This window comes from Echiichthys vipera (assembly GCF_963691815.1).
Source record: "Echiichthys vipera genome assembly, chromosome: X".
NCBI lineage: Eukaryota > Metazoa > Chordata > Actinopteri > Perciformes > Trachinidae > Echiichthys > Echiichthys vipera.
In genome coordinates, this window is record NC_139825.1 from 27260022 (window position 1) to 27281233 (window position 21212).

Here is a 21212-nt window from a genome sequence, read left to right on the forward strand (position 1 = left end):
GACAGATGTGTGGCTGGCTCTGTTTACAGAACAGGCAGTCCCCTCATTATGCTCCTGCTCTCTATTTAACATACAGAACCGCTGCTCCAAAGTTGAACTCTTTACAGCTACTAAAAATGACACCTTGTGAAGACAAATGTCAACGTCTTATTAGTTTCACTCACAAAATAATGATGCAGGGCGCAGCACAAACTGTAATGCACCCACCAATCATCCAGAAAAAAGAAATCCGACACACAATATTTTACACAATGTATTATTTACATTTATTGATAAATAAAAAAATAATTATATACTGTATAAATATGGAATACAAAAGTACAAATGGCATATTGACACTATAAACAATGTTCATAAGTTGAAATGTGCATAAAAGATATGTGCTTGTTCTTAAAGTCCTAGTGTGCGTTCCTAGGTTTGTATCGGACGAGCAAGTCCCCCGCTGGTTGTAGCATGCCAAATCCATAACGACTGGCATTTACCTCCGGCATCTGAGCATTTGGGTCACACAGCTCCAAATCGCAGTTAGTCAGCAACATGTAAACAAACCTAAAAAGTAAACACAGATGAAACACGAATTGAGTACATTAAAGCATGAATTAAAGGCGACAAAGTCCTCCAGTGTGGAGCCTTTTGAAACGGATCTGAAGTTACATGGTACACTTCTTCTAGGACACTCACTGTCTGATGGTATCGATGGCAAACTGCTTTCCCACACAGCCGTTGGTCCCTGCGCCCCATGGCATGGTGTAATATTTCAGCCGCCTCCCTCCTTTATAAAAATCTCTCTTCACTGATCCATCTTCATTCAGGAAGCGATCGTACTTGTATTTCTGGAGAGGAAACACATTTAGAGATGCACCCGATTAAAAGGGACAGATTTCTTAATGAAATTTAGCTTGATCATAAAGTTCAATGTTTGTTTAATTTCTGGTGGACAGAGTTTCTTGATGCAGCCTAACTGCAATGTTCTTCCCACGCCTATTAGCAGTGTTTCTCTTCCCCGTGCTCGGCTAATCCCTCAACAGTCCACGGCTCTGGTTGACCTCTCTCTGGGTGATACAGGGTCAGCCCTGGTAGGCGTTGATTCCACCTTACACAAACAACTATGCTAATTACACTTAACTCTGCCTCCAAGTAGTCCCATAGACAATTACTACTACTCCTGTTGGCAGCACAGGAAGGTTTTGATACAGCGAGTACTGTAGGCGTAGTCTACACCTCGGCCTACTCGCACAATTCTATATTTACTACTGCTCCACGATGTTGCAGATTTAGCCCTGAGGAGGGAACACATCTTCCAGGACCATGTAGATTAATTTGCAAAGAATGAGACAGTGCTAAACATTACAGCTTGTTTGAGGTTGATTTAAAAAAAAAATGTTAACGTTTGGAATCTGGTGCTTCACCCTCTTTAGACTTCTGTTTGGACATTCTTGACTAAATTCTCTCAAATCTTTTGAAGTTCTGTGTTGTGCACTCGGCCCTGCAGTCTCACGCCCTGTTATGGGGATCAGCAGGGCGTTTACCTATGTTAATTAAGATCAACTGGCACACGCTTCAACAATAGGAATAATCATAATAAGAACAGAGATGCAAACAATTCTACTGTTTAAGAGCATACCACGAATCTGACGTAGACTTTTCTTAGGACCTTTCCCAAAACTTAAAAAGATTTTCAAAGGACAACAAACCTCTGGCTCCTGGTGAATCTCAGGGTCCATTTGAGGGCTGCTGAAGGGGAACAAACACACCCTGTCTCCTTTCCTTAGCAGATACTCTTGGCCATCAGCCATATGGAGGGTCTTTTCCTGCACAACCTCTCTGGTGATGAAGGGCGCAGCAGTGAGCCTAAGTGTCTCTTCTAAGACGCTATCTGGGAAGGGGCACAAAGAAATGTTGTTAATAACAACTGCAGTGTTTTTCCTCATCTGCAACATTTCTCTACCTTTTATGACATTTTGTTACTAATCTGTTCTAATGTGTTTCCTACACCATGGCCATGTTTTCTTTAAGCTGTAGCCTTTTATCTCAAATATAATTTTGTTGCACTAATTTGTGATTTTTTTTCACTACATGATGCAAATTATTACAGATTTCTTGAAATGTTTATCCAGACTTTAGTTCATTCCTCCTCTTACTGACCACAGGAACAACCTACTACCAATAAATGCCTCTCTGTTTACACAAGGTCTAGGATCAAGCCCTCACCAAACACAGGGGTGTTCACAGGTCTGTCCAATAATGAGGTCTCTGAGGTTTCCATCGGTGAGATCCCTCCGAACTCCCTCTTCACCGCAGTCAGAGCATCAGGATTTGTCAATAAGTAGCCCAGCAGCCAAAATGCAGCAGGACCTACATTACCCTGAAAAAAACCAAACAAAGACTCACATGACGACAACGATAGGGCTGTCGCTCTCACTCTGGCGTTGCATAGTGACAACGCAGGTGGTTATTTGGTAATAGCAAATAAGAAAATCACATGACACCCATAGTTCTCACTTATGTCTTTTGTTAGAGTTGCAACAAAGCAAACATTTGAATTCAAGTTAAATTCACTTAAATAAAAAGTCTAATGGATATGTGGTGCTGATAAGAAAAGCTTCCTTTCATGTGTCTGGGATGAGAGGAGCCATACTCTGGTTAGTCTCACTCCTGGCAAAGCTCAGCACGGTAATGGTTTACTTAATAAGGAAAGCGATTGGAAACCTGCCATCTGCCTGCATCCAAGGGCAGGACAAGCTATGAAGCTATTCAGTTTTATGGCAAACTGCTGCACTGACTGCGAGGAACAGACACATAAAATACTGCAATAGTGAATAAATTGCCACAGAATTGTCTCTTGAGTCACTGCAAATACACCAGAAAGTGTAATTAATCACTGCTTTTGAGGAATAGAACTTGTGTATCCATCAAAGCATGCATCACAAGAAGATGACATTATCCAAACATTCGGCACGTATCACAGACCTGAGTGAGGGAAAGCTTCCCTGGACACAGAAATATATCACTGTTTGAACTTAATAATACTATAAAGACTGACATTACACTACTGTATGTCATAACCGCAATAACTGTCCAACAAATCCTCTGTATGTCACGCAAATACATTTAATTTCTTTCACTAAAGTTTCAGGAATTAAAAAATGTGATTTAGAGACAACTAAAAGTTATGACTTAAACTTGTAATAAAATAAAAATAAACCAAGATGACAAGTGCAAAAAAAAAGGAACGAGTAAGCAGGGTAAGGCAAATGTTGAATATTGGATTAACTGCTTTGATGCAATAAACCCCTCCAGCAGGGCTGTAGGCAAGGCTGTGTGAGTCAATAACACGTCCAGTTATTAAGAAGTCAAGACCAAGTACCTGCTGTCTGTTTTGTAAATGTAGAAATAACAATAATGTCCTTTACCATGGAAAGAGATGCAGGTAAATTCACACTGCTGCATAACGTTCCCTTTAAACATCTGACAAACCAGTTGAAAGGTTTTTCAAGAGAGTCACTGCAAACTGTGTACAAAAGTGACAGAGAAAAATATAAATAAATTCCTTTAGTCATTAGTCAATAGTCATGACAAAATACAGCCTCTTTAAGTCCAACACCCTAAAAAGTAGTCTCAAGAAACTGTGCTCCATAACAGTCCTCTAGTAATATTCCTAAAGCCCTTTCCTGAAGCAGCTTTAACGGCTGTGAGCGCAGAAGTGAACAGTGCACTCATGTGCTAAAGAGGAGTACTGCGAAGTGGTGGAGGAAATACTTAAGTAAAAGTACAAAAGTATCATCAGCAAAATGTAGTATAAAAGTACATTGCTCTGAAGAAAAAGAACCCCTGTGACTGATATATTACAGGATAATAAATTATTTAATTGTTAATACTGATGCAAATGTATAAGATGTACTTTGCTGTTGTAGCTGGTCAAGGTAGGGTTAGTTTGAACTACTTTATATACAGTTAGGTAGTTTCGCCCTAGATGAATCTGACAGGTCATGAGAAAGTTAGGGTGCAAATACTTGTATGATTTTTTTTAAAAATGTATTTGGACTTACAACTATTATTTATTGAGACCATTTGAGCTGTTTAAAGAGGCAAATGTGTTATATTTTACAAGCTTATCACATTTTGTTTTAGGGTAAAATCTAAATCTGAATCATAGAGTAGAAGTATAGAGAAGCAGATACTTGACATACTCATGTAAAGTACTTCAACAGTAGTTGAGTAAATGTACTTTGCACTACAGGGGACACCACAAAGACAGAGGGGGATTGAGTTCATCTTGCAGCGCAGAAAACTCTTTCTTTCCTGTACGGATGAAGTATGGAGTGAGGACTGGTGGCTGGAGAGGTGCCAGTTCACCTCCTGGGCGAGTTGCCCTTGAGCAACGCACCCCAACAAGCTCTGGGTGTTTTCCATGGGGCAGCTCTCTCGCTCTGACATCTCTCCATTTAATCCGTGTATATAGATCTTGTGCATGTGTGTATTTCGGGCCTGTGTGTGTAAACTAATAAAGGCGTGCTTTCTTTTCTTTTTTTCCTTTCTTTCCCAACATCTGACTCACCTGTGTGGCCCAGAGTTGCATCAGCAGAGCTCTCTTCTGCGTCTCTTCATCAGCCCCCTCCTCCTGCATGAGCTGCCTGTAGGCGTGAATCCAAGGGCTCGACCCCGTGTCCTCCGTCAGACCTGCTGGAGCCAGAAGTTCCCACAGTCTCTGACGAACATTCTGGGATGTCCTCTTCTCCTCTGTCACACATATAAACATCACAAAGTGAGTGAGTCACAGGCAAAACATAAACTGTTGAGCTCAATGTGATGAAAGGGGACATACTTAAACAGATACTTTTGAGGTGGGAGAGGAACATTATTTCAGGTATGACAGGCATGACAGGAGGGGGTTCACTGGATATTGTAATTTGCTGACTTTCCTGTGTAGTATGAGTGGAACAAATGCTATTCTAAACAAGCAGCACATAAAGAAAGACAAGGCCTAGGGGGAATTGGGCGTGTGCAGTGAGATACTGGTACAAGTTAGATCACAGTCTGCAGAGGACTGTGATGATGAATTTGGAAAGGCTCCTAGACGCTATGTAAGCAAATTAGAGAGTGAAATTTTCGGCATGGCAACTGCAAAACAAATCTGAAGGAACATCCATCGGTGATGTCAAAGCATGTGAGTGATAAATGTAAACAGTGAGAGCACATGCTGCGTCTTCACATGATTCATACACTGTAATGCAGATGATCTGAATCTACGCTTCATGTGCATCACACATGGCAGTCAGATTACTGCCGACCCGCTGACGAACCGATATTAGTGGGAACACAACGCTTTGAAGAATTGAATTGTAATGGTGTCTTCACTACCTGGCTTTAGTGTGCCTCTTGCCATTTTGGTTAAGAGACCATCAAACTTTTTGTACTCCCCATAGACGCTTGAGGGATCGGTGCTGTTGTTGTTCTGTTCTCCTCCGAACAGCGTCAGGTACCCCGCCCTGCAGAGAAAGGAGAGATACAATAAGTGTGGGAATTTGCAGGACTATCCGGTTGATGGAAAGATAACTGACGAACGCAGTTTTTCCGTTTGAAAGTAAACAAGCGATCTCCTTTCACCTGGTATTTCTCCACTGGCCCACACAAGGTGCAGCATCTCAGTCATGGTGGATGTCGACAGGGTCACAGGAAACATAACTATCATAGGCTGTTTCACATTCCAGATCACATCTACTCTTTCCTCTGTTTACTGGTGATACTTCATATCGTGTAAGACTGCTACATTTTGATTCTGCCAAAACCCTCAACCGGAAAGGTGACCTCGAACATTCGTCTGAAAGAGTGTAGTCACCCCACATTTTTTCTTGCTGTGTTTACTAACAGAGGACCAGAGGGTTGACTGCTTTGTAAACTGTTTAGCTGATGACTTTTGACACCAATGCTTCTTTTAATACAGTTAAGGGTGTGTGTGTCTGTGTGTGTGTGTGTGTGTGTGTGGGGGGGGGGGCACTTACTTGAAGAGCAAGCTGTAAGAGAGGTGGAAAAGTCCCTCCTCTTTCCAGTCTTTCTGGTTCTGAGGCATCTCAGCTTTCAGCAAGGCCTGCAGGTGTCTGTTCATGGCGCTGTTCAGGGCTGACAAATTCATTCCCATGAAGTGCCTGCGGACACAAAACGTTGGCAACGATGTAATTAAAAAGGTTTACTGCTGTACCATGAAAGAAAATCTCTTGTAAATCATGTCACACTGATTGATGGTGTTGACATGATATACATTATCAATGCTACGTGTTGACCTTGTTGCCTTATTTTCCCTGAGAGAATGTAACATCAGTTTTATATACAGTATAAGGTAGGTTTTACCAACTTGTAGGATGTAAGTGCCCATCTTTTAAACCTGAAAATACCTTAAAACTTTTCTTTGATGCCTGCCAGTATCTCACTAGAAGAGATGCAATAACAAAACAAGACACCTAAACATAGATTTCCAAAGACAGGACAGGGATTTTCCCCAGAAATATCCACAGTGATGCTATTCATGCACAAAGAATTTTCACTTCAACATTTACATAAAATGAAAATGAAAATATACAGAACAAGTTTTTTAGTTTGGAGTATAAAGTAATGAGGTCGTACTTTTTCATCATCGCTTTTGTTTTAATCAGCTGGTGATGCGGTAGCTGCAGGTTGAAGATCCTCTCCATGAGCACCTGAGCATAGCGAGTAAAGTCCAGGGAATCAGAGTCATTGATGACTGTGTTGTATGAGTGCGGATCCAGCAGCACCGTCACATAACGTCCAGCAACACGCACCTGTACCATCATTGTGAAAATGTATGAGATGCATACAGCTATTTCTTTTGCATACATTTCTGAGTGTTAATCATATTATAATATCCAGTAAACACGGTATTAACACCTTATACCTCAACAATTTGTTGTAATTATCTTATATCTCAACTATTTTGAAAATTTTAAAGCAAACCCAATTCAGCTTATTTGATTTCTGATGAAGTGCAGTAGAGCTATATATAAAAAGACCATTTATATAAAAAGGAACATTTCGTAGCTGATCTTGAGTTTTTGATTGTATCACATTAACTTCTTTAGCAGAGGGAGTCTGCCCAGAATTGTAAATATTACATTTTTCTGAGCTTTCTTTAGACTTTGAAGCTGACCGTACACACTAATATGAAGTCCTAATAAAAATGAACATTTGACTATCTACAGAGGTGAGATTGTTGCATCAGATGTACAGCATCTTTAGGTTTCTTCTACTTACTGTGAAAATGTCACCGTGTTTCTGCTTCATTCGATTCAAGAACTTGGCAGCATCTTTTCCGAACTCAAGTGCGTGGCCTAACCATGGGATCACTCCTTTGTCTAGAGGCGGGTCGTTCTTGGACCTAACAGAAAACAAAAATGAAAATAAAAATTAAACTGATTTCGTGTATTCAAAAAGTTTTTGCTTTCAAGCGGCTTATCTTATCCGACATGATGGTATTGAAGGCGGGGACACAACTAAACACACAGTCCTGGACAATAACCAACACAATGATTCTAGCTTATTTGACACATGCATTTGTTGTCTGCCACATTAGTATTTGGTGTCAGTGAACACACAGTGCAGTCTGTGTTGGTATGACTAACCTTTTTATCATGAGATTATGGTTATAGAGGTAAAGGTCAACATAACAATACCAGGGATTAGTTGAAAATACTATTACATCACAGAATCATTTGCAATTGTCTCAAATGAAAACAAAAAACAGTGAAGTGTACAGATTCCCAAAAGGGAGACTTCTAAATATAACACTGACTAGTTTAACCACATTTCTTATAGCAGTAACAACCTACTATAATAATAAAATAATGAGTTTGCTTGAGGTAATTGAAAAGGCCTAGGATTTAATATTATGCAATTATTGTTATTATTATTATTGTAACCACCAGTGTTATCACCTGCACACACTCTAGAAGTATCGCCATCACAACACAATTGACAGGAAAAACAAACAAACAGATATTACAAGAAAATAGTTGACAACAGCATATCATGGTCGGTGTCAAAAAGGATTGTTTCATGCACTTAACTTGTTCTGGCAAATGTTACGTATTCGTAACATGTGCACTGGTCATGACAGTATAATTGAACTAAATAGTAACTCACCTCGATCTGTGTGTGAGGATGAAATAAAGCAGGGCAGCTTGGACAAGCAGGAAAACGGTCCAAATCATCTCGTGTGTTTGCTTCCCCGCTGCGCGAGTCAATGAAGTCTCGCAGCTCTCACGTGGCTTTATAAAAGCCCACACTTACGTCATTCTCATAACATAATGCACCCTGACTTGACTGAAAAAAACGACGGCATGCCTGTCATCACGATCTACCTGCGACTTTAATTGACTAAAGGGAATACAACGATATTTATTTTACAGACTCTTCAGCTCCTCGTGCTTATTCCAGAATAGAAAGGTGACCTCGAAAAGTTAGACAAATCTATATTTAGTAAGTTAGTTAATAAGAAAAAAACTGATTTTTCTCCCGTGTTACCTGCAGTGTAAACCTACTATAGAGATTTAAATCTACATCAACTTCACATCAGATCCTACTGTGTAATTATTTATTTGTTTCATTAGTTATGGCATTTACTGCTAAACAAAGCTACTGCATTTTCCCTGTTTGGGAAAAATGCCTTAGGGGTTTAGGGTTAGGCACTACTTTAAGTAAGTAAAGACCTACATGCAAAATGTCACGCCCACATCAAGTTATTACTGTCAGTTTGAGTCATACACTTCCTGTTTGACTGAACATTAGCTGATATTACATCCATATGTCCCATCCTGTTATGCGCCATAGTAGCACGTCAAATATGAAGAAATGAAGGACAGAGTAGAGAAAGACGTGCTGGCTCACAGGTCAAATGAGGGGGGGGGGGGGGGGGGGGGGGGGGCACACACACAATGGCTTTGACCAAATTCCTTTTCAAGCAGGTCATATATAAAATGATTCTTTCATTATTAATATTATTAATTTATTATTGTTATATTATATATTGTACACATTTTATCTTTTAAAAGTTTGATAAAATTATACCATTCTATTCTACTCAGGGTTAGTTTTTAATTTCTTGGTAGATTTGTCACTGACAAACCACAAACAGCTATTATTTGATGAACATTTACACCAACTGACATTTTGTTTGAATCTTTATTAATCAAAACAATATGGCAAAATGTGCAGTTCCTGTAAAATAGATACAGCAGGTATAAGGTGAGCACTGAAACAAAATTTGGCAGCAATTTTACAAATGAACTTCCTCAGTCCAGCAGCGTGAGAACCTCAAATTTGCTGCTGAACATAGCTTTTCTCTTTATCACATTAAATACAATACAGAATTGCTACACTTAAAATGCTTTGCAAGCTTGACCAGAGAACCTGAAAAAAACTTACATTGATAAAGAAAATATAAATAATTTCGATCCTACATGATCTCAAATTTAAATTCAGAACTTAAATGCAGGATGTGAATTAAGAGAGCTCCTTCACAACCTTCTCATCCCCCTTTGCATTAACAGTTGCTCGTGATTCATAGACATCCTCCGGAGTTTGGCCAAACACGGCTGCGGTCCGCTTGAGGAGGTAGACTCCAGCATGTAAACCTCCCACATTGACCCAAACAGTGTGCTGCTTCCTCCACAGTCCTTCCATCCGGGAGACAGCCTGCAGATAACATAAATCTTGTAAGGGCAAGCTAACAAATGAGACATTTGTTTTGTGTAAAACAAGATCTCTGGACTAAGACAAATACAGCTGGTTGAAGTCTTTTTCCATGACTCAAGAGTTAAATGGTGCATCACTCAAACTGTGGAGTGATTATTTAGAGATTATTACAAGATAAATCGAGTCTGCATGCATCCTTTTAAGCAGAACATTAGGTTGTTTAAACTTAATGGAGAACTGCATAAATATATAAAAAACACTAGCATTTGCACATGATCACAACTGATGGATTGTAGTAGGGGAAAACCACTAACGGCACTGTTTTTCCCCCCCATTTCACAATAGAACAGCATTTCACTATATAATATAAATTATCACTTGAGTTTGACAAAATTATGAAAAGTCCATAAACAACATTGGTCAATGGTCAAAAGTGTCATTGAATGAAACAGAGTAAAACTTTTGCAACCCTTCACCCCCAAAACTTTCTAAATCTTATTGACCATCTTATATATTGTTTTCAAAGCGTACCGTTATTTTTTTGATGAAGATACAAAAACAACATCATCACCTTCATAGATACACCTTGCTAGCAGAATGATTCTGGGGATGGCAATATCAGTCTGTCAGTCCACTAAAAGACTAAAATATCTAAACACCCACTATATTAGATGGATTGACACTATTTCTTACAGCTCTTCATTGTCCCAGATTCGATTCTACGGTCTTTGTTCGTCCTCTGACGTTTCCCCTCTAACGCCACTATCTGGTCAAAATTATAATTTTCCAAATTCTTTGGTTTACAGTCAAATACACGCAAAACTAATGTCTCCATCAGCCTCAGCTGTACTGTCTTTAGTGCTAAGTAACAAATGTTAGCATGCTAATATGCTAAACAAAGCTGGTGAATGTGATCAACACATGACCTGCTTATCGTCAGCATGTTTGCATTTAGCTCAAAGCACCGCTGTGCAGGGCTGTAGACATCTTGTCCTAATGAGTGGTTATAACCATCATCAGTATGTCTCATTTATGCGTAAAGAACAAATCTTCATTCTACACCTCATGACCCATGACTGGTAACTAGGCAAAAACTAACCACCTTAAGAGGTGTGATTAAAGTATAATGTTGACAGGCAGAGTTGTGTCAGTGCACATCCTTAGGGTTTTTCTCAGGGAGCCTTTCACCTTTAAGTAATAAGTGAGGAATGTGTCTTTTGTTTTCTTCACTTTTGGAATGTGTTCTTATATTGACCTCCGTTTGTCTGTTTGTCAGCCGGATTATGGGAAAACTACTGGCCCTTTTTTCATGAAACTTGGTAGAACGGCGTAGCATAGGCCAAAGAAGAAACCACTAAATTTTGGAGCAGATCCGAATCACAGGGCAGATGCACAAATTACTTTTTACTTTCGTTGACATTGCAAGATAAGGCATGACCTTTGTGGAGGTCTATGCTCAGAGTGCCCTTCTATGGTGTCTATATAATGTCTTCAATGGGAACAGGTTGGTTGCTAGTCTTGTACACACAGTGTATTATTTTGTTTAATCTTAACACACCTCCCTCTCAAGCTCACGGAACGATGAAAAAAAGCTAAACCATCGATTATAAAAGGGTGGAGACAAAAACAAATGAAATTATTCTCGGGTGGAACACTTTTATATTGTGTCGTCCTACTGTACTAGGAACACGTGTTCACTCAACGCAAATGATGGAGCATCAGTTGCATCTAGCTCTGGGCCCCCAACAACAGTTAATAATTACATCAATGTATTGTACTGCTGAGCAGGTCCCACCCCAGTAAATTAATACAATTTTGTACCACAACAATACATATCATTATTAGCTTGGCATTGGAAAAAGGTTCCATCTCTACTTCATTCATCACTGATTGAAAAGAGCACCTATCGAGCATGTTGCGTGACATAAATTGAAAACTGGAGCATTTCGTAGACCCCATTAAGTATGTTGCCTTAGTGTTTGTTGATACACCCACTTAACCATCTTTTGTGGTGGAACATAGGTTTAGGGGTTTGTCATTGTTCATTCTGCCATTTGTTTAATGGTGTGAGTTAGATAATGCTTAATGAATACTAAGGCTATAATAAGGAAAGGCAGTTGTATCCAGATAAGTGGTGGTAGGCAGCCAACAGGCGTACATCCGGATTAACATTTGGATTAAGCAAACGACAGCTTCTGTATGGACTGTTATCAGGAAGGTGGCGGCAGGACAGCACTTGCACTGTGATTCATTTGGAAGCTGTAATGAAACAGGATCTTGTTTTCCTGGGAAAATTATGTAATATCGTGACGGAAATCTCTGTTATATGCCTGAGCATTACCTTGGCAAAGCATTTCTTGTCCTGTGTCAACAAGACAGCCTTTCCTGAGCCTGGTGTGCACACACGGGCCATTTCTCTTAGACAGGAGGGGTACAGTTCCCAGTTCTTCTTCCTAGAACCCATTCTTTAGGAAAACAACGGAAAATTTCACTTCATGGTTAGTTTGAATGTGCTGAAAGATAAAATCCAACTTTTCAACAAAAAACTTAAACACTGTGGTTACCTAAGAATTAGCTTAGACCTTGGGGCTGGGACATTTAAACTATTAAAACATTGAGTTACTCAGCATCATTCCTATATATTTTTTGATCAACCATGTACAGTACACAACTGTTATTATGGTACCTCTTCCCAAAGGGCATGTCAGTGATGATAACGTCAATGGAGCCGGTCCTTACAGGTAAATTGCACAGATCCCAGCGCACTGTGTCAATGGGCAATCCACATGCACTGTTTGAAAAGATCCAAAAAGGAATCAAAATCAAAATCATGATGAAGATCGCAAACTACTCAAATGTGTATAATAATCTAGCTCTCACCTGCCCTTGGCTGCCCTCTGTTTCTGGATGTGACATATATTATTGACTGTGCGACTAACTGCCATGTCATAGTTGTCACCGGCGATATAGAATGAACTGTTAAATTCAATGGCCCCCTGGTGAAGAAAAACATAATTCACAATTTAAAAAAAAAGTTTACCTGATCATTTGACACTCTTAAAGTCTGTAGTTCTGTTATGTCTCACCTCCAATGGTATAGCTCCAGTTCCGCACATTGGATCAAGTATTATATCTGATGCCTGTGGTTTACACAGCCTGTAAACAGACAAGAGAGTATGAATACATCACCAGAGAAACATCATGTCAATACAGCATTCAACAATTCTGCTGTTCTTCTCAGGTGCCCGCAACATGTTTCTGGTCCTGACTGACATCCTAAAGGCCTGCTGCCCTGCAGATTTACTGTACACAAACATTTCTAGTGTCCAGTCATGAAGAAGCCTGGCACTGACATGATGTATGACGTAGGAGGTCAAAGCGACATAAACCGCCACCAGCAACTCAGTTCTCTATACCTACCACATTTGAGAAAGGGATAAAATTCCCTACGGACAGCACCAGAGCTAAAGGGATTACTAACAAGGTGAGGGAGTTCTTCATTAGACGACCAGCCTTTCTCTGTTGTGGGGGACGTGGCGTTTAGAAGCCTAAACTCTCCCTCCAATATCTACAACGTTGTGGCCACACACATTCACAAGCTAACGTTACTGTATGTATATGGAGTTTGGATGCTATCCCTGTGAGCATGCTCAGCCTTATAAACCCAGGATAATATATTAATATTGAATTTGTAATGGCATTTATATTAACATTTAATTTATGTTTTACAAATGTTTTTGTTGGCTGTAAGTGTTGAAAAAAAACTGTCACTGAGTAGGTAACGTTAGTTGTAGAGCAGCTAAAAGGGCTTTTTAAAGCAGCTATTTTTCACGTGAAAGAAGGATACATTAAAGGTAGTTTCATAAATTTGTATGATTGAACTTGTGCTCATTCAAAGGAAGTATAATGACTTTAAAACAGGAGGAATAAATAACTAGAAAAACAACAACAAAACATTGGCACCATATAGCACCAGCAGAAACAGTTTTAACCTGCCAGAATGCTAAACATGACTCATAAACACAGAGTGGTTCAGTTAATGAACAACACTTCTGTATGGGATTTCACACACACACCTGTATCTGATGCTTTAAACACTTCAGACACAACAACAGTCACTTCATTAAGAGCCGATTAAAACTGGAACATTAGTTATAGTTATAGTAATAGTTATAGTATAGTAACAGTTATTTTTTTGTGCACTGCATTACAGTATAATTTGTATATACCTGCTCTCATTGTACTCATCTGGAATGTACACAAAATGTTCAACAAATGACCTGCGTAATTGCTAATTATTGTTATTTATTTTTGGATCATATACTGAATAAACCGCTGAAAAAGAAAAAAACTTAAAAAACTGCATTTTAACATTCATTTACATGGTTACCTGCATGGAACCTGTTACTTATTACTACTAAAAAATAAAACTCTATTGTCTATTATGTTACACCTTAAAATCAATACTAAAGGTATGACTTGCATAGTTATTTCAACAGAAGATGAGTTGTTCTTGGCTAGCATGATGGTATTGGATATGCCTGTATTCAGTCCAAGCAGACACTCAGTCACGTCTTCTTTCTGATGGAAAAAGTGTTGCACAGCCCCATCAAAGGAAATGTTCCATTATCAGTGTAAATGTATTGATCCTTTTATTCTCTCTGTCATTTGGCAAACTTTACTTTGCATAAGTACACATAAAGACAAAGTTCTCAATCAATCAAGTTATAAAACATTGGTCAGAGAATTTAGTGTGCGTCCCTTATCTTGTCACCTTTTTCACGTGTCTATTTGTTCAGATTCAAGTCTGCTGTTACTGTAGGCGAGAGCATGCCAGTGTTTTTGTCATTTTGCTTCCTCCTTCCTGTTACTTAACCTTGGCAGCTGTGCAAGGTGATCATACCTGATATATAGAACATTATGATATCAACACAACCTTTACTTTGTGATGATAATGTACAGTAATAATACACATAACAAAACACAAATTCAGAAGTTCAACTATATCCTTATAAAAATCACTGATACATTAGAATACAACAAATTAAGTGTGTTGTAGAATTACCTGAGCATGCCATAGCACAAGGTAGAGCGCAGAGTAGTGGGTCCAAAGTGACTGATGGTTCTCCTGTGCAGACTCTCTTCTGTGAGTGCAATGCCGATCACCACCTCTTCATTGTGTATATTAAGTAACACCTACAGAACAGGAACAAACAGTGCATGATTTAGAAATCAATCATTAATGTACATTTTACATGCTCATTTGTATATTCTACGGAACGGAAACAATCATCACAAAATTGGCCAGCAACCAGATTGATGCAGGTCATTTCTTAGTGGTCTATTATCTTTACGAAACTCAAACGTGTAAAGCAAACACATATAGAATTGACTAATTACTTCAACATGTATGCAAACACGCATTTAAAAATCAGGTTACGCAGAACTAAATTCTACACACACACTAGCAACTTCTACCGAGCAGTTACTCCTACACAAAATGTCACTGTGTGAATTCCTTTTCAAATGATAATGGAACATACACATAATCTCCGTCATTTGATACAACTAAGCCTGTTTCAACTGTCACATAATGCCAACAGCTTATCTTCATGGAAAATGTTACTTAACTGAGTTGTTATTTTTTCTTTTGTAACTCTGTTATCTAAACATTAGGTTATGACTTGCAAATTTTATCTTAACAGGCAGAGTTGTTTTTGGCCAGTGTGATGTTATTCACTTTGTGCAGTCCGGTCTGAACAAGCATAACTACCTCTATGTCGAACTTTGTCATGTCTGCTTTCCACTGGAAGAATTCTTGCACAGCCCCACCAAAGTCTCTGGCTGCCTCGTTAGAGGAGAAGCTGTGGTTGTCACCAGCCCTGTTGCATGTCACACGAAACTTGATGACTTTGGCCTCTGGTGCTGCCTCCTCTGTGACCTGTGTGCTGGTCTCTGCGTCACCAATGCTCTCCACCTTCATCTGGCTTGCATCAGCAGACGCTGCCTGAGGTAGATCCTGCTGCTCTGTGTCATCCACAGCTGTATCGGTGGTCTCACTATTAGGTTTCACTTTGGTGCTATTTCCTCCTTTCCGGTAGCCTTTCTTCTTTTTAAGGGTGCGATTTAGTTTCCAAACCTCTAAGGCATTAGTCCAGGGGAGTTTGGAGGCAAGCACCATTAGCTCCGCCAAGGTCTCATTCTGCACAAAACACAGGTGTTTATTACCCTGGACGACAAAGTGCTTATCATCAGCTATAACAGAATAACACTGGCTGTAAGATACCTTTGATTCTTTGAACTGGTAATGATCATATTCCTCAACCACAACAAACAGGTTGTCCACAGACCTCAGAAGATGGACCTAGAGTGGGGAATTCAATGAATTGACAGACAGACTGATAAACATGTTTTTGATACACGTTTTCTGTAAATCTTTTTTCACCTTCAAATTAAACTGTGGGTCTTCGAATGTTCTGTGTGTATCATGCAATTTGACAGTGAGAATAACCTTGGAAGGCCAAGGCATGCATTGGCTCCAGGTTTCCCTACCTGAAAAAGCTTGTCAGTGGTTATTGGAAAGTATATACGCCCACCGTCTTTGCAGATTTTTGCATCAACTCCAATTTTCTCCTTGACCTCTTCTGTGGCAGTGTGCTCAAACCCTGAGGGCACGGTTGCTCCTATGGTGACAGTGATGACGCCCGCAGCAGTGGCATCATCATTTTTCTCGGTGGAGGAAAAAGAAGAGGTGGATGGGCCCGGCTCTGCAGCCAGCTCTTCCTGGGAGGACATGCTGTACCTGTGGGCTGCACCTCACTAGACACAGTGGTATAACTGTCGGATATGTATCACCGCTGGTGCCAAGCTTCGAGGCTCACATGTAACACCTGTAAAGGGAGAGAGGTATTGGAAGCTGTCAATACTGCACTTGTGTGTGTGTGCCATGCCCTGGCACGAAGAGTCATTTGCGAGGGGAACACGGCGTTATAAAGATATATTGAGTACTATCATGTTGTCATAAGTAAGCATTAAATACTGTTACACACTGATAAACGTGTGTCATTATTACTGGAGAAGCAACGTTACCGGTGAAGTGGCTAACGTTAGCTTTAAGGAGCTAAAAAGTTGTTCCGGAAACAAGCAAGCGTTGCCACAGAAACCGATTTGATATTAAACCGCTGCCACGCCGTAACACATGTTTGTATGTTAAACCCACTATATGAACTGTAGCAGCTGATGGAAATACTATGCGAGTTAGTTATTATAGTAACCTTAGAAGTCAGACCAACCTGCCAAACACGAGGTAACGACAGGATTTCACTCAGCAGCAACAACCACGAGACTTCCGGTGGCTATCCTCCAGAATAAAAGCTCCAAAATTAAACCCCTTCGGACCCTGTGTCCATTGGAGTCGTCATGACATTTTTCTGTCTCTTAACCAATAAATACTATATAATTGAACAATGTCAGCAATGCTGGGTGCTGATTTGATCCTGATTTTCCAATCACAACCAAGTCATGACTTTGAGCACACTCAGAGAGAGTGACAGACATCAGACAAGCATGCTGAAGCCACTGCAGAAAGGGAAGAGAAAGTGCCCATTTTCATCCAAAATGTAAATATATGTTCATGCTGGCCAACAAACTTTATGTCAGTTTAATTTTAAATGTTACAAGTGATAATATTTAAAGTTATTTTTAACATATATCATATCATTACTTTATAGGATTATAAAGTAATGAGGACCCTAATGGGTCTCCACCTTGCTATGGAAGTGATGAAAATGTCAAGAGGCTCCATGTACTGAGACGCCGTTACTGCTGTTACCTACTCGGGTTGTGATACACCTTTCAAGTTAATCAAAGTTAAAAATTTCCACTTTGTTTTTATGTTAGAGTGGAGTCAGAATTTGCCCAGCCAAAAAAAATGCCAGTCTGAAGGGGTTAATCTGGCAAAATTAAAGAATTTCCACAACACAAAATAGTCATGGAAACCATTGAAAATGGGGTAGAATGTCCATTGTACAATCATCTTTATATTTTTAATGCACAAACAATATGTCATAGGCAAATATTGGCATCTTTTTATCCTTAAATTCAGATTTACCATCATTAATACCATCATTCCAGATACTTTCACAAGCAAACTCCGCGCCTAAGGGCTCTCCTCCCCTATCTGCACCTGGATTCAAGACTTTCTCACCAACCGTTCACACACCGTTAAAATTCGCCCACACCTCTCCTCCACCACCACACTCAGCACTTGGGCACCACAAGGCTGTGTACACACACGATTGCACACCGACTCACCGACCATCATTGGACTCATCTCAGGTGGCGACAAGTCTGCCTACAGGGATGAGATCCACAGGCTGACAGCGTGGTGTTCAGTGAACAACCTCTCACTGAACACCACAAAAACAAAGGAAATCATTATCGATTTCAAGAGGAAACACATCACAGGGCCGGTTCCGATCTACATTAGAGGGGCCTGTGTGGAGAGGGTTCACACCTTCAGGTTCCTGGGGACTATAATCTTAGACGACCTCTCCTGGTCTGAAAATACAAGTGCAACAGTTAATTTTTGATTTTCCAATCACAACCAAGTCATGACTTTGAGCACACTCAGAGAGAGTGACAGACATCAGACAAGCATGCTGAAGCCACTGCAGAAAGGGAAGAGAAAGTGCCCATTTTCATCCAAAATGTAAATATATGTTCATGCTGGCCAACAAACTTTATGTCAGTTTAATTTTAAATGTTACAAGTGATAATATTTAAAGTTATTTTTAACATATATCATATCATTACTTTATAGGATTTTTTTCAAAGTTTGATTTCCATTGCAGTGGACATCAGAAGTTGGGCGGTTTAGCTAACACTCACTCTTTTTTTGTCAGAATATATAGAAACAAAATACCTCTAAGCTTTTCATAGGAAAAGTATAGTGTCACAGTTCAGGGTTATACAATTTAGATTTTGTGGATGATATTCGAATATTTCACCATACTACACCTGGAAAACATCATAATGGGAAGAGACAGGCCTTAAGTCAACAGGCCAGAAGTCATTAGTCATCAGGTTCATTTCACCCCGATGACATCATGATTGAAGAGATGCTGATTGTGGAGGGCCAAAATCTCAATATAATCATTGACCCTTTACATTATTTTTATTTCCTACTACTCCTCTGGGTGAAAATAGTTTTGTGGTTGTCTTTATAGAAACTACATCCTGTTATATTCCGTGATTATGTGTGAATTTGTGACATCTTGTGGGTGTTGACGGATGGCGGAGCTAGGAGCGGACACGCATCGCAGCCGTTCTGCAATGCTCATGCATCCAGTGAAACTGGTGTTGTGTTGTACGATTTAAATGGAATGCATAAGAGTTCAAGAGTAAGAATAAATAAAATGAGTTAAAATGTGATTGTTCTATTATGAGTTTCAGGGAGGGACAGTGAAGAGGTTATATGCAAAAACTTGATGTGGCAGATGAGATTGAAATAGAGGAGACAGATATGACAGAGGAGGACAGGAGGAGATGACACTAACCAAGACTGGTAAAGGGGCTAAGTTGCCAAACAAAAATGGCGGCGCTTTGGGGGTATGACATATGCACAGTTAAATCTGGTCTGCAATTGCCATGAGGCTCAATAGGTGGTGTACTATCATAGAAAGAGAATAAGAAACACCCCTAGTGCATCCAAACAGCACCTGAGCGGAAACCATCACTTTATAGGCCACAGGCCATTAACTACAATCATGGACCCTTCTTTTGAGAATCCTGCAATTCGTGAGGATCATCCCATGAGACCCTATGAATATTCCCAATATCACAAGAGATCTTCTATTGGATGGCCGACAACACAAATGTTTATGCCATGCAAAGTAGTACACGAAGTTTCAAACTGACAAGTTCAGGAGAGATCAGAACCCTAATGGGTCTCCACCTTGCTATGGAAGTGATGAAAATGTCAAGAGGCTCCATGTACTGAGACGCCGGTACTGCTGTTACCTACTCAGGTTGTGATACACCTTTCAAGTTAATGTGCATGTTCAGAATTGTACACAGCCTCAAAACCATGCAAACATCCAGTTCAAGATCTTTAGGTCATACCTGATTGATTGCTATGTAGAAAAACTCAGCCTGATTTTTATGATTTTAAGTTTTTATGACATTTTACGCCCATCTTATCCTGGCGTCCAATGGAATGGACATAAAAAAATACTAATAAAACATGAGTTACCCCCAAAAAAATTTCCACTTTGTTTTTATGTTAGAGTGGAGTCAGAATTTGCCCAGCCAAAAAAATGCCAGTCTGAAGGGGTTAATCTGGCAAAATTAAAGAATTTCCACAACACAAAATAGTCATGGAAACCATTGAAAATGGGGTAGAATGTCCATTGTACAATCATCTTTATATTTTTAATGCACAAACAATATGTCATAGGCAAATATTGGCATCTTTTTATCCTTAAATTCAGATTTACCATCATTAATACCATCATTCCAGATACTTTCACAAGCAAACTCCGCGCCTAAGGGCTCTCCTCCCCTATCTGCACCTGGATTCAAGACTTTCTCACCAACCGTTCACACACCGTTAAAATTCGCCCACACCTCTCCTCCACCACCACACTCAGCACTTGGGCACCACAAGGCTGTGTACACACACGATTGCATACCGACTCACCGACCATCATTGGACTCATCTCAGGTGGCGACAAGTCTGCCTACAGGGATGAGATCCACAGGCTGACAGCGTGGTGTTCAGTGAACAACCTCTCACTGAACACCACAAAAACAAAGGAAATCATTATCGATTTCAAGAGGAAACACATCACAGGGCCGGTTCCGATCTACATTAGAGGGGCCTGTGTGGAGAGGGTTCACACCTTCAGGTTCCTGGGGACTATAATCTTAGACGACCTCTCCTGGTCTGAAAATACAAGTGCAACAGTTAAAAGGGCACAGAAGAGACTCCACTTCCTACTCAGGAGGAACAACCTGGAGAAGAGGCTACTGATGGCCTTTTACCGGGCAGCCATCGAGTGTTCTGACCTACAACATCACTGTCTGGTACGCTGGCTGCTCAGCTGTGGACAAGAAAGCTCTGCAGAGAGTAGTGAAGGCAGCTCAAAAGATCATTGGCTGTTCTCTGCCCTCAATGGAGGACATCACCACCTCCCACCACCTCTGTAGAGCGTCAAAAGTTATCAGGGACCCCTCACATCCTGGCCACCACCAGTTTCAGCTGCTGCCCTCCGGCAGGCGCTACAGGTCTGCCCAGGTCCGCACCTCCAGACTCAGAGACAGTTTTTTCCCCCACGGCCATCAGTACATTGAACCCTAACAAGCCCTGACTGCCTCACATCTTCCCACACCATCACATCACATCAGTCTCACTCTCTCATACCTGTGCAATATATTTATACATTTTCATTCTTTTGTAAATAGTCCTTTTATACACCATCCATATACATACACACACACACACACAC

At 40.1% G+C, this 21212-nt stretch overlaps 2 protein-coding genes across 2 annotated transcripts; both read right to left on the minus strand.

Moving 5' to 3' along the window:
* Nucleotides 1–330: 330 nt before the first annotated feature.
* On the minus strand, nucleotides 331–8243 carry LOC310965127 (prostacyclin synthase-like). Its single transcript, XM_083938545.1, has 10 exons — nucleotides 8155–8243; nucleotides 7267–7390; nucleotides 6622–6797; nucleotides 6003–6146; nucleotides 5362–5489; nucleotides 4559–4740; nucleotides 2212–2365; nucleotides 1695–1876; nucleotides 682–833; nucleotides 331–549 (listed from the first exon to the last, which is right to left on the minus strand). The coding sequence occupies exons 1-10, from the start codon at nucleotides 8220–8222 to the stop codon at nucleotides 399–401; spliced, it is 1461 nt and encodes a 486-aa protein (XP_083794671.1). The 5' UTR covers nucleotides 8223–8243; the 3' UTR covers nucleotides 331–398.
* Nucleotides 8244–9250: 1007 nt separating this feature from the next.
* Nucleotides 9251–17038, minus strand: thumpd3 (THUMP domain containing 3). Its single transcript, XM_083938677.1, has 10 exons — nucleotides 16998–17038; nucleotides 16258–16595; nucleotides 15992–16069; nucleotides 15479–15907; nucleotides 14771–14901; nucleotides 12792–12861; nucleotides 12586–12701; nucleotides 12392–12496; nucleotides 12047–12170; nucleotides 9251–9705 (listed from the first exon to the last, which is right to left on the minus strand). The coding sequence occupies exons 2-10, from the start codon at nucleotides 16498–16500 to the stop codon at nucleotides 9514–9516; spliced, it is 1488 nt and encodes a 495-aa protein (XP_083794803.1). The 5' UTR covers nucleotides 16501–16595; nucleotides 16998–17038; the 3' UTR covers nucleotides 9251–9513.
* Between the last annotated feature and the right edge of the window lie 4174 nt (nucleotides 17039–21212).